The 12397-nt window shown below is 39.7% G+C and overlaps 1 protein-coding gene across 35 annotated transcripts in view; it reads right to left on the bottom strand.

Annotated features, from left to right (window-relative positions):
- Positions 1-5347: 5347 nt before the first annotated feature.
- CAMK2D (calcium/calmodulin dependent protein kinase II delta) overlaps positions 5348-12397 on the bottom strand; it is a 308632-nt gene continuing 301582 nt past the window's right edge. For 31 of the 35 annotated variants that reach the window (XM_073237126.1, XM_037001121.2, XM_037001126.2 and 28 more), the window contains 4 exons: positions 11520-11614; positions 10012-10240; positions 8469-8561; positions 5348-7326 (listed from right to left, as the gene is read on the bottom strand). In XM_073237126.1, the coding sequence (XP_073093227.1) occupies positions 8498-8561; positions 10012-10240; positions 11520-11614 (388 nt within the window). In that variant the 3' untranslated portion in view covers positions 5348-7326; positions 8469-8497. Of the gene's footprint in view, positions 7327-8468; positions 8562-10007; positions 10241-11519; positions 11615-12397 lie in introns of those variants that run through there. The other 4 variants (XM_073237125.1, XM_073237143.1, XM_073237139.1 and 1 more) reach the window with 2 other exon arrangements.

Genomic DNA, 12397 nt, shown 5'->3' with positions numbered 1-12397 from the left:
TTTCTGACTTTCCCAAGGTACTTACCTATACCAGACAATGTTGGTTCCCAAATTCTTGAATAAAAGCAGTATGACCCAGTCTCTGTCCAGACAGCAGAGGGCACTGTGCGAGATGATCATGTTATGGTTATATTTTAGGGGTAAATGTGACATCATTTCAAATAGGAATTAAGAAAGACTAAAAGGGAGCAGGTTTTGGCACAGACCCTCAAGACCTATGTTTTGGACTTTTTAATTTGAGATGCCTACATTTTTTTGTCTGTCCAGGTCTCCACCCTTCCCTGAACACCATGGTCTAAGGAAAAGCAGCTGCCCCCTAGCTCTGTTAGGTCTTTATCATCTAAGCCAAACTATGGCATGTGATCTAGTTCTAGGCCAACTGGGATACCAAGAAATGCTTCCTTGCTGGAGAACTGGGGGTGGAGGACAGAGGGCATGCCCTCTTTCATTGGATGGTGTCTTGTCTGGATGTGACATTAGGCATAAAGTCATATAATTTAAGGGCTGTGAGGCTTCTTAACCTGGAGTATAAAGTTTACACTCCTGGAAGGGTGAGCTGGACAACAGAAAGAATCTGGGTCCTTTTTTTGTGTTACTGAGTCACTGAAATAAACAACCCTGGTGCTAGCTCAGCTCTTTTTGGGAAGTAGTGTTTTTTTTTCCTTTTTAAGACATTTGGAATTCAGTTTTCTATTCTTTGTGGCCTAAAAAGAGGTCCAAATATGTGCATTGGTGCTGGAAGTTTGTTCCCTAACTACAGCAGAATTTCTTTCTTTCCTTTTTTTTTTTTTTCCAATTAATTATTATGTAGGCAATTTTCAACCCTGGGGTTTGCTCTGAGGCAACTCATATGTGGGCTGGAAGACTCAGCTTTTCTAACTATAACAGAGGAGAGCAATTTATTATTTGCTCAACTATAAATATTTAAACACGTACTATGTTTCAGATACTATTCTAGGAGCTGGGAATGCATGTGAGCAAGAGAGGAAGAAATCCTTGCTCTCAGGGTGTATATTTTACTGGAGAGGAGGATTGATAAATGATGTATTGCTTTCCTCATTTTATTTATCTTAAATAGTAATTGCTAAGGAGAAAAATGGGAAGGAGGATATAGGGTGTCCAGTGGGAGAGTTGAGTTTGAAGTCTTAGATGAGATGGCCAGTGAAAGCTTTACTGCGAAAGTGACTTAATTTTGTAAAGAAATAAAAAGCAAAGGAGACTAGCCCCTTGGATCTCTAGGAAGAGTGTTCCAGGCAGTGCACAGGCCTCCGAGGGAGCACTCCCGGCATGCCCACCCAAGGCCTCTGAGGGAGCACTCCCGGCATGCCCACCCAAGGCCTCCGAGGGAGAACTCCCGGCATGCCCACCGAAGGCCTCCGAGGGAGCACTCCCGGCATGCCCACCGAAGGCCTCCGAGGGAGCACTCCCGGCATGCCCACCGAAGGCCTCCGAGGGAGCACTCCCGGCATGCCCACCCAAGGCCTCCGAGGGAGAACTCCTGGCATGTTCACCGACGAGCTTGGAAGGCTGGGGATTCGCATCAGGATGGGCCTCACAGGCACTCTAAGGACTTTGGTTTTTACTTGGAGCGGTAAGGGAAACTATTGGGTGGGTCTGTGCAGAGAAATGAAATGTTTGTCTAAGATTTCAACAAGCTCAGTCTAGCTGCTGCGTTGAGAGTAAAGACAGGCAAGAGAAGAAGCTGAGAGCCCAGTTAGGAGAAGGTTCCAACTGTACAGAGAATACGGTGGTTATTTGATTCCATGGAGATAACACAGGGCATTGTGAGAGGTGGTCATGTTCTGGTTATATTTTAAAGGTAAAGGTGACATCACTGCAAACAAGAATTAAGAAAGACACCAGGAAATCTGGCCTGATTAAAGGAAGAATTGAGTAGCCAGTTCTCAAGATATGGAAAGGACTTAAAGGGAGCAGGTTTTGGCACAGACCCTCAAGACCTACGTTTTGGACTTTTTAATTTGAGATGCCCACTAGATCTGCAATGCGGATTTCAAATGGTCAGTTGGATCCATATGTTTGGAGGTTAGGGGAATGATCCAGACTAGAGATAGATAATTGAGAATCATTAATTTACATAATCTAAAGCTATTGGTACTGGATACAATTATTCTGGGAATGACTGAAGATAGAAAAAAGAGTTCCAATATTTAAAACTTTGATAAAAATGGACCAGTTAGAGAGTGGGAAGAAGCATCTAGAAGAGCAGGAAGAAAATCAGGAAGTGTATTGTCTTAAAGACAAGAGAAGAATGTATTTCAAGATTGAGGCAGTAAACAACTGTGTCAGATGCTCAGAGATCAAGTCAAATGAGGACGGAGAATTGATCCTTGGCATCAACAGCATGGTGGTCATCAGCGGCTTTGGGAAAAACTTGTGGAGTGGTAAGGGTAACTGGAGTGTGTTTAAGAGGAATAGGAGAAGAGAAATCACAGATACCAAATACAGGCAGCCCTTTCAAGGAGTCTGGCTGTAAAGGCAAGAAATAGGGTATGTTTGGGAGAGCCTCGTGCAGAGGAAATGACTGAGAATAGGGCGAGGGGGCAGCGCTGCTCAGGCAACACCCGGGAGTAGGTATGAGGGGCTGGGTGCTGGCCTTTGCCCAGTGCATGAGTTATTCACCTGCAGCAAGAGAGGCAGGGTGGTAGGGGCGCAGAGATTGCTTCATCACATTCAGGATAAGAAGCAAAGTCCTCAGCAGACTGAGGAGGAGGGAAGAATAGCTAGAGGTGGAGGAAAGTAAAGAAAGTTTGCCTATTTGGTCAGCGTGTGAGAGAATGGACTAGGGAAATACGGCTCCGGAGTGGCTGTAAGGATCCCGTTGGAGGAGGGGCGGGGCCCCAAGCGCAGAGCGCGGCTTGCCGGCAGGAGTGTGCGCTTTTCTCCAGCTGCATTCAGCTGCAGGCAAGGGCGCATGGCCCAAGCAGACGGGGGCTGTAACCATGGTTGTGGGTTACCAAGCGGGTGAGAAGGGGGAAAGCAGCTAGGGGGTTGTCATTTAGATTAAGTTCAGATGATATGATGTGTTAGTCACTGAGTCACCACCACCCCTGCTCCCCCAGAAGCGATTTATAAACATCCAGTTACAGATGGAACATTGCTAGGACTTGTATAAACAGTTTACAATTTTATCCTGTACTGGCTATATAAACCCAGTAATAAAAATTATCTCACAGTTCTTGGTCATTCAAGACTTTGGGATAAATAAAATCACTTTATATGAAAACTGCAGCTGATCTTCTTTTAATATATCAAACATACCTTAGAAAACTTTTGTGCTGTAGGTTCATTTTTGAGGATCTGAATTCTCTTGTTGAAGTCAAAATAATTTGGGTATTCAGCTGGAGAGGCCCAACAGGAAGGTGGCTGCAAACTCCTGTACCTGTTCGTACACTGAGGGCCGAGGGGCCCACACAGGTGCTCTCTGACGTAAGAAGGGGTCAAAACTCCAGCGCCCACAGCAGCCAGCAGCAGCTAACAGGAGTGCAGCATCCGTGGGCCAGGTGCCCCCTACCACCTGCGCCCCGCCACGAGCAGCACCAGCTTTTCTGACTGTGCCAGAGTGCGCACAGGACGTGTGTGGCAGAACCTTGGAATTGTTCAAATGAAGCCAGAAATCATAACTTTTCTATGAAATACCCAATTTAAAAATGTTGGCAATATTAAAAAAAAACTAAAAACATTTTTTAATATAAAATCAGGAGATTGGCTTCTGTGGTAAAGCAGTAAAAACTTTTAAAATGTGAATCTTCTTGGGGTAAGATGACTTCTTAAGCTCAATTTTTATCAGAGGGAGAACATCTTAGCTTACTTTTGAGAACTGGTTTTGTTTGATAGAAAAGTAGGAATACTGTAAGGACCTCGTGTGGCTGTATCAGCAGCCAAGGTGGCCACTTGGTCTAATCTGCAGTTGTTCATTATCAGTTTACACAGTCTCACTTTTTTTTAGTCTGACAAACGAGAACATGAAAACTGAAACATTCGTAGGAGTAAAATTTTATTTAATGAAATCAAAGGTCATGCCTTCTATGTTTACCCTTACTTTATATATAATGCTTTTCTATTTATACAGAGATTCAAAATTTTGGGTACTTCTGGGTAATGATTCCTTGAGAATTTTTCTGGAATGTACTGATTAATTCCATTTCATTTTTCCTGTTTCTGGTTAGATGACTACCTCTATTTCTCATTTTCTTGCTGTGATGCTTGATAAATCCTTTGGACTATCAGTATACCTACATAAAGAGAGCAGTTCTTGGCAAAAAAAGGGTGGTCTGCTTCTCTGAGAAGGACTAGTAAGGACAAATGGGAATATCAACAACTACTGGTGATGAGACCTGTTAACAGCTGCTGCCATTTAGTATCAGCTACCAAATAGTCTTCTAGGTACTCTGTACCCATTATCGCTAATCCTCACAATAGCCTTATTAAAAGTTGGTATGTTCTCATTTTACACATGTGGAAACTAAGGTTCAAAGGAAAAGGCAACTGCTTAGAGCGGCAGAGATAATAGTGACAGGCCTGGGGTTAATGTTTGGCTCTGAGTATATCTTGAGGTTCCCATTTATGGTCTGGCCACAGTTCAAAACTATTAACTTCTCCCTTCCTGGTCCTCATGTGAGTTTAGAGATGCAAAGATGATTATACAACTCTCACCCATAGAGGCATTATACCCTAGAACAGGAGACACAAATAAAAATGTACCTTCAAAGCAGTGTGGTTAGCAGGAGAGGTAGATGCAAACTAGTAGGTGAGCACTGTGGGAGGGAGCGCGCTTCGAGCGTGGTTTGGGGAGGGCTGCTGGAATGCACAGCACTCTACATTGAATCAGTAAGAGGCTGATGAAGGGGAAGAATACAGGTAAGGAACTGTATGTGACTGACCAACATGAACAGATGTGTAGTGCTCTTAGTAAATGGAGAGATGTTGACTATTTCTGTGCACTCAGACTGAGGAGCAGCAGGAAGGAGATAATGTACTTGCCTTTATACTGAAGGTAGCCCTCAAGTGTTGTACAATCTGATTTGGGCTAAAAAGGGAACATCCTAGCAGCCATGTGAAGGATAGATCAGAGGGCACATTTAGAAACTTTAGGACTCTTGTTTTAACTCTTGTTTTCAGAAAAATTTTCCTAGGAGAGAGTATTTTGTGCATACAGTAAGTTGCTGTTAGAGACCAAGTACATTCTTAAAAGGAAGTACAGCTCGATAACTTTACATCAAATGTCAAGTACTGATGAGAGCCCAGCAGGACGCACTGGTGTCGGCCCTGGTTAGCACCTTGTGTGCATATGTACAGTACCTCTTAAGAAATGAAGATGGACACACTGTCAGCAGAAATCACAAATTTATTAACTCTTAAATATATCAATCAGTCATTTACCATTATGGCAAGAAATATATACAGTGTCCCATGGTAATCTGCAGTGTTTCAAAATGATAGAAGATAGTAAATGTGTAATCAATTGTGGTGGAGAGAACAAATCACAATTTCCTCACAACTTAGTGCGGAAGACAAACTTGATCTACAGTAATATTTCAACACCACATGCTAAGTTAAAAGTGTAAAAAAAAACTCTATACCTATTCTTTTTTTAAAATACATGTATGCCACGTATAGCCATTTCACAAAAAGGTTAAGAAATTAAAAAGGGAAAAAATGAGGCCATTACTTTTTCACAGATCTCATTGGCAGGTTTACATGGCTCAATACATTACTGTATATATTTATTTTAAATATATATTGTTTTAAATTGTGTAATAATTATCAGAAAAGCTTCAATCCAACTACCATACATCCACTAGCAATAACATCGAATGTGATTAGTAATCAACACAGAAAGGTGAAAATGAGAGAAAAAAGGGAGGTTTTCTTTTGTTTTTTGCTTCTGCTTTAAAAATAGGCTTCTGAGGATTGTGAATTGCTATTGTTAAAATAAGGTTGTTGCAGATAACATGCACTATAAAGCATTTCAGGGATGAGAAAAAACCCTCACTGGAATTGAATAAACAAAGAAGAAATGAGAAGCACAACCCACCCCCACCCTTTTTTATAAACTGGAAAAATCCTAACTCCTCGATGGAAGATAATGTTACCCTGACACAAGAGAGAAGTTAAGAAAGCACAAGTCACAGGGAATGGAAAACATTTGCAGGCCTAACTTTAGAAAACTAGCCAGTGATGACGCAGGAGGGGCCCCTTCCACAAGGCAGATATCCACACATGTGCACAAAACCCCGACCCTCTACCAGCATGGTATTCTCCCGGCAACTGCCCCAGTCAGGAAGAAACAGTGCAGGGGCGCTAGGAACAGACTTGCTTCTGTCCTAAGTTTGAACACCTCTAATGCCTCCAACATAGTCTGGATCCCTATATCCAAACTAGAGCTTAAGCAGAATTAAAAACCTTTAAAATCTTGACATTTTCAAAAATGCTACCTCCAAAGTTTAGTTACCTCCAAAAGGCCTTGATTTTTATTTTACTTTCATTATGCAAATCTTAGTTTTCTCACACACTAACAGATAAGAAGAAGACAAAGAATGGAAAAAAACAGAAAATAGAATAGGTAGCAAGCAAGAACAAAGAAATAGGATAAGAAGAAGAAAACAGCACTGGTTTGTGGAAGGAACAAAAAATTCATCTCAGTGAATCCCCCAGACAGTGTGAGTATACCCAAAATGATCAAACTCAGAAATAATGTGACATTTCCAGTTTACACAGTTTGACCAAAAATGACATTAGATAGTAGCAAATCAACTGATTCTCACCTCCACATTCCTACATGATTTTCTCACATATCAACCCATTTCATCAAACAATAACAAAGCTTTCAGTGAAAAGACCATTTTCAACCAGGATCACACCAGGGAACTGAAGGTTTTTTTCTTTTCTTTTTTACCTTTTTTGGTTTAAGAGCCAAAACAGATTAACACCAAAGAGTTTTAAAAATTTTACATTTCTCTTACAATTTTGAGACCATAATTTTGAAGTCTGTTATATCTTGGCATGAACAGAGAAACTTGATGAAAAGGTTGTACTTGGAACATTGTGGAATATTTTTGTCTGACCTCCCCTTACTGTTTGCCAACAGTAATTTAAGTCTGCACGGAACATCCCCAGAGTTGAAGTGTAAACAATGTATAGGAAGGAATATGTGACAAGATGATGTATCACGTATGCATTACATGTAGGACCTTCACAACTTCATGCATTCAGAAACATGCATGAAGAGGAGGAGAGGACGGCCCAGGGTTACCATCCAGGTGCCTTGAGAACAGAGAATGCAGAAGTGGCACTGTTGATATTTAGCTGAAAGGAGAAAGTGGAGAGGGAGAAATGAGTTACACTGTTTTACAAAACATTGTCAAATTGTTTTGCCAAAGATGTGACTAGGCTACAATTCTATAACTCAGCTAAATTAATAGAATATTAATATATGAGACATACTGGCAATCATCAAAAGGTAAAATATACAATGTTAAACAGAGACAATATTAAAACAGGAAATCAGTATGAATTATCTGTCAGTTTGTCCACACAGAGCTAGCTGAGACAGGGACTCAGGGCTCAATCACATTATTCAATCTAGATGAGTATTTTAAGCATTCATGCTTCCTAGACAAATTAATAAATGAATATTATCATTTGGTTGAAGTTGACTAAAATTTTAAGTTCATCCTTAGCTTTTGTCATTATTCTTTAACTTCTAGGTTTGATTTCTCAGGGAGTCTATTTAACAAGGATAATAGCCTCAAGTAGCCTCTTTTTCTTTAAATCAACAGCTGGGAGCACTTGTTCTTAAAAGCTCTGACAAGGTTCAATGCTTTGAATGGGGAAAATATTCATAATGGCATCTGAATCCTTCTAATCAAAGTACAGAAACAACACAGGCATGAATTTAATTACAGTCAACTTCCAATTATCCTCTGGAATTACCCACTTTGTGAGTTTTAAATTTCAGCTTCACTTCCTCCTATGGCCTGTCCTCATGGTCAAATACCATTATACTCAGTCAGGCACAGCAAATTAATTCATATTAACCTTAGCCAAGTATGTAACAGGAATTGTAACCTCCTGAAAAATAAGACACCAAAGGATCCTAGAACTTGATACAAATTAGGCCTGGGTAATTGAGAGTTGTCTGAATGGACCTAGATGTAAATGGCCTTTGATGTAAGAACCCCTAGACCCTCTAAAGTGCCACAGCCCATATGCAGAAGACAGGCTCTTCTCAGTGCTTATTCCCTTTTAAGTAAGAGTTATGCTACAAAAATGGGGCCAAACATTAGACTCAAGAGTTCATGCAAAAAATGTGAAATTTCAAAGACCTTTTATGTTTTTCATTGAATATAATGCAAGAGAAAATACCCTCAAAGGGAAGAAAAACAGCCATGCAGCTTGGCAGTCGTTAGCTCCATTCACAGAGTATCGTGGAGCAGGATGTTACTTACAAGACCCACATGGGAATGGTTTTCAGGCCTTAGATGTTTTGCCACAAAGAGGTGCTTCCTGAGTTTTCTTTCCCATTTGGAATACAGGATGGCCTATTAAGAGAAGCCCCACTTAAGCCAGCTGGCATAAAATGAAGTTTTCTTAAATAGGCTTCAGGGAACTGTAGAAGAGCCTACCCCTCTTGTACTGTATGAATGTCATCCCCTCTATATAAACTGGTGATTTGTGTGTACCTCTTTGGGGTAAAAAACAGACACAGAAAAATGGTGTCTTCATTATTATATTCCTTTTGTCTTTCTCTTAATTACATAGATTCAAATTCATTCTAAAAACAATAGCTATCTTTTTTTTTCCTTGCTGACCCACTTTTCACAATTCCAACAGTGATACATAGTTATTAAGGCTATAGAGAAGGCCTTTGAAAATCACTGTGGTACATTATTAAACTAAGATTTTTCATTAATTCATTGGAGTTGAATGGCTGTTTGTATGAACGTGACTCCCCATCTCATACTCCCAAATATTAACAGGTGATCCTGGTAAGAGAATTTGGAACAAGATAAGCAGTGGGCCAAGCTTCTACTGAGCCTACTAAGCTCCCTTTCTTGTTTTCATCTCACCCCACTTCACTGAATCAACTTTATTTCCCATCAGTCTCTTTACTCCAGCCGGAGCCAGCCTTCCATACCCACAATCCTCCAGGGAGCTAACCCTGGCATTGAGCTTCTCAGATGTTTCTTGAGCTTGAACCATCTTCCCTTTGCTCTCATCTACTTATCATTTAAGAGCTTGTGCAAGGTATATGCTTCTACACAAGGTGTCCTTCCAAACTATTATAAATGGTTTGCTACACTGGTCATTTATTCTAGTCTACTCCAAAGGTGACTATGAACTTTACAGTTTTCTCTTTGATAAGTTGTTTTCTAAACTAGAATACAAGTTCCTTGAAGGCAGTGTCTTTTAAATTACCTTGCATTTTGTCTGGCACAAGCTAAGCATGTTGGAGATACCCAATAAGTTTGTCTATTGATTAGAAGAGCAAACATAGTATCTGAGGTAGCGTGGTGTAATGAGAAAGACACTGAAATGCCTGATATTTGCATTTTAAACACTGTATCTGTAACTGAGCTCAGTAGATCATCTATAAGATAAGCTCCTGCTATTGGCTGTTACAGAAATTCCTTCCTATCCCCCCTTGCTGCCCTAAGCCCTTTCCCCTGCCATTGGTAACAATGAAGTCAGTTTGCCTTATTTCTTGATCGCCATGATTTAACCTTCAGAGAAATCAGCTTGGCAGGATATCCTCCAGTTTCTATTCAAAATATTTGCATACTGTACTATGGCCGGTTTCAACCCACAGATGGCTGGTCTGATTGATTTTTCTAGAGAATTATAGACCATCTCTCATGAAACACTTATTCCCACCAACGTAACAGACCACTAGCATGAGATAACATGTGCCATGCTATTAACAATGAAGTAAGTAAAAGAGGCTGACTGTGGGCACATTAACAAAGAAGCTGACAGCCTGGAAATATTTACTTGATGGGTACTGTTGGCGACCCAGAGCGATGAAAATGAACATTCTGCCACTTTCCATCCCGGCGGTGCCACACCCGGGTCTCTTCTGACTGCATCGTCTTTGGCATCCCGCTGCCATCCATGTACTGTGTGAGTCTAATGTATGCTATGCAGGCAGCATCGTCACCAACCAGATGTACGTGCGGGTTCAGGATGATAGTGTGGATTGGCTTATTGCTTTTGGACAAAGCTGGAAGAGAAAACCATGAAATAACAGAACTTAGTTTCCATGTAAAGTAAATCAAAACCAGTAACTTCTGCTGGGGTCAATGAATGGAATGCTGTTCATTCACTTAATCACTAATTATTTGTACAACTTGAATGCCTGGCATGGTTCAAAGTATAAAGGCAAAGAGAAAGAGCAAAAGTAGGTGCATTCATTATTTTATTTGATTCCCTTTATAGACAACTTGTGTGTCACTCTGGAAACTTTAATTGCTTGGGGAAAAGCTGGAGATATGTATTTATTTACAATGTAAAATGGTTAGCAACAGAAGCCATAATATGAAGACGAAGGGAGAAGGCCTGACCCAGGTGCGCAGAGCGGTTGCTGTCTTCCTAATGAATGAACCCCTGGAGCAGCTGACAGGATATCCTGTGGTCAAGTCGTTTTTGTTAGCTGGTGAACTACATGGGATAGGGAACTAGGTCAAGTGTCAAGCATGGAGATCACTGCCTCCAAGAGTCTGGCCATGGCATGAATTTGTTTTCCCACCTCCTCCTGTGACTCCTCTTCTTAGTGAAGTACATTCTATGACAGACCAGTTGTGATCATCCAGGAAAAATGTAAAAGTTGGCGTTGGCTAGAGAACCTAGAGGTCCTGATCCTCTAGCTCTCTCCTGTGACCGAGCAGCAGCCCTCATCAGGCTCTAGCCTTTGGCACTTTGACCAGTCACCCATTCTCATTATTCAGTGACCAAGAGATATAAAGTTTTTCGATGGCCTGAAGATTTCTTCAGGAGTTTCTTTTGTCACTTTCTCTGAAGTGTGGCTATTTCCTCTGAGGCCACTAAAATTCGTGTAATTTGAACTAAAATATTTTTCTGATCACTCACCTTCATTTACATTTTACTTCGAAAATGAGTGCTGAATATGACTGAAAGTACTCCACTATGTCAAAAATTCCAGCATTCTGTGGTTTCTTTTGTTTTTTCTATACATAAATATTTTATAAAAACTCAAAATTTTTCATAATTAATTTTACAGGTCATAGCATATATTTCTGGGAGTTATATGGATGTATTCAATCAACACTACTTTTTATACAAAATTGGTTATTTTTTGAAACACCAAAACTTTTATGCCTATCATACTGTTTCATTTCAAATAAAAAAAATTTTTATGATGCAAAATACTGGACTAAGGTAAAAAATTCTCATTGCAGAAAAGAGCCAAATAATCTGCAAATTTTGGAGAAATTTAAAGAGAAGTTAGAAAAGCTATGTCATTAAATTTAGATTAAATATACCATTTTCAAAGTAGAACCGATGAAAGTCCATCCCTTCCACTAAATTACCCAAAGCTTCAGGCTCAAAAGCAGTAAGACCCGGGTCACAGATTTTTCTGTAGGAAAAAAAATAATGAAAATAACCAATAAGTGAGTTAATGAATTTTGTTGTTTCATACATATCCACTCTTATTTATTAAATAGTAAGAAAGGAAAGTCTCTAGAAAACACCAACAATATAAAATTTCTACCCAGGCCTTAGCAAGGTATGTGAGGCTGACTCTGAAATGCTTTTGCAAAGAACTTTGATAGGGGTGAGGTAGTATAACCAGTTCTGGCAGATGATATGATAATCCACAATACTTTGAGTCTCCTTTTAAATACATTTTTTATTTCTAAGGTAAATTCTCTGTAGTTTATCCAGTTTTTCTAACTCTGAAGTTTATTTTTTAAATGCCAACGTCCAAGTCCAAAACACTAACCAAGTCCTATAAAACCAACTTTGGCTCTGAAATTGAACACTTTTGTAATAATTTTTGACACCTTCTACATTCATGTCAAACATTATTACGATTTGAAGGCAGGTGTCATATCCTATACTTCCAGGCAGTATTCACAAAACTTAATTAAGCTTGTGTTAACTATTATTTAGCTTTTAAAATAAAATTACTGAGAAGTTCACATGTATACATTAGTTTTCTTTTTAATCCTAGAAATATGATTCAATAAAGAGAGATACCATTTTAAATATTGGGAGAAAGAGAAGGGGCCAAGGAGCTTTCTTTGGAAAAATTTGTTTATCTAAAAAGAATTCTTTGACACAAACACTTATAACACAGCAATTAATATTGAAATAGAAATCAATACAAATTGCTCACAAACCAGGCTGAAGAGAAAAA

The sequence above is a fragment of the Manis javanica genome, chromosome 5 (assembly GCF_040802235.1).
Source record: "Manis javanica isolate MJ-LG chromosome 5, MJ_LKY, whole genome shotgun sequence".
Taxonomy (NCBI): Eukaryota; Metazoa; Chordata; class Mammalia; order Pholidota; family Manidae; genus Manis; species Manis javanica.
Note: the sequence above shows the minus strand (reverse complement) of the source record. Positions and strands in the feature narration are given on the sequence as shown.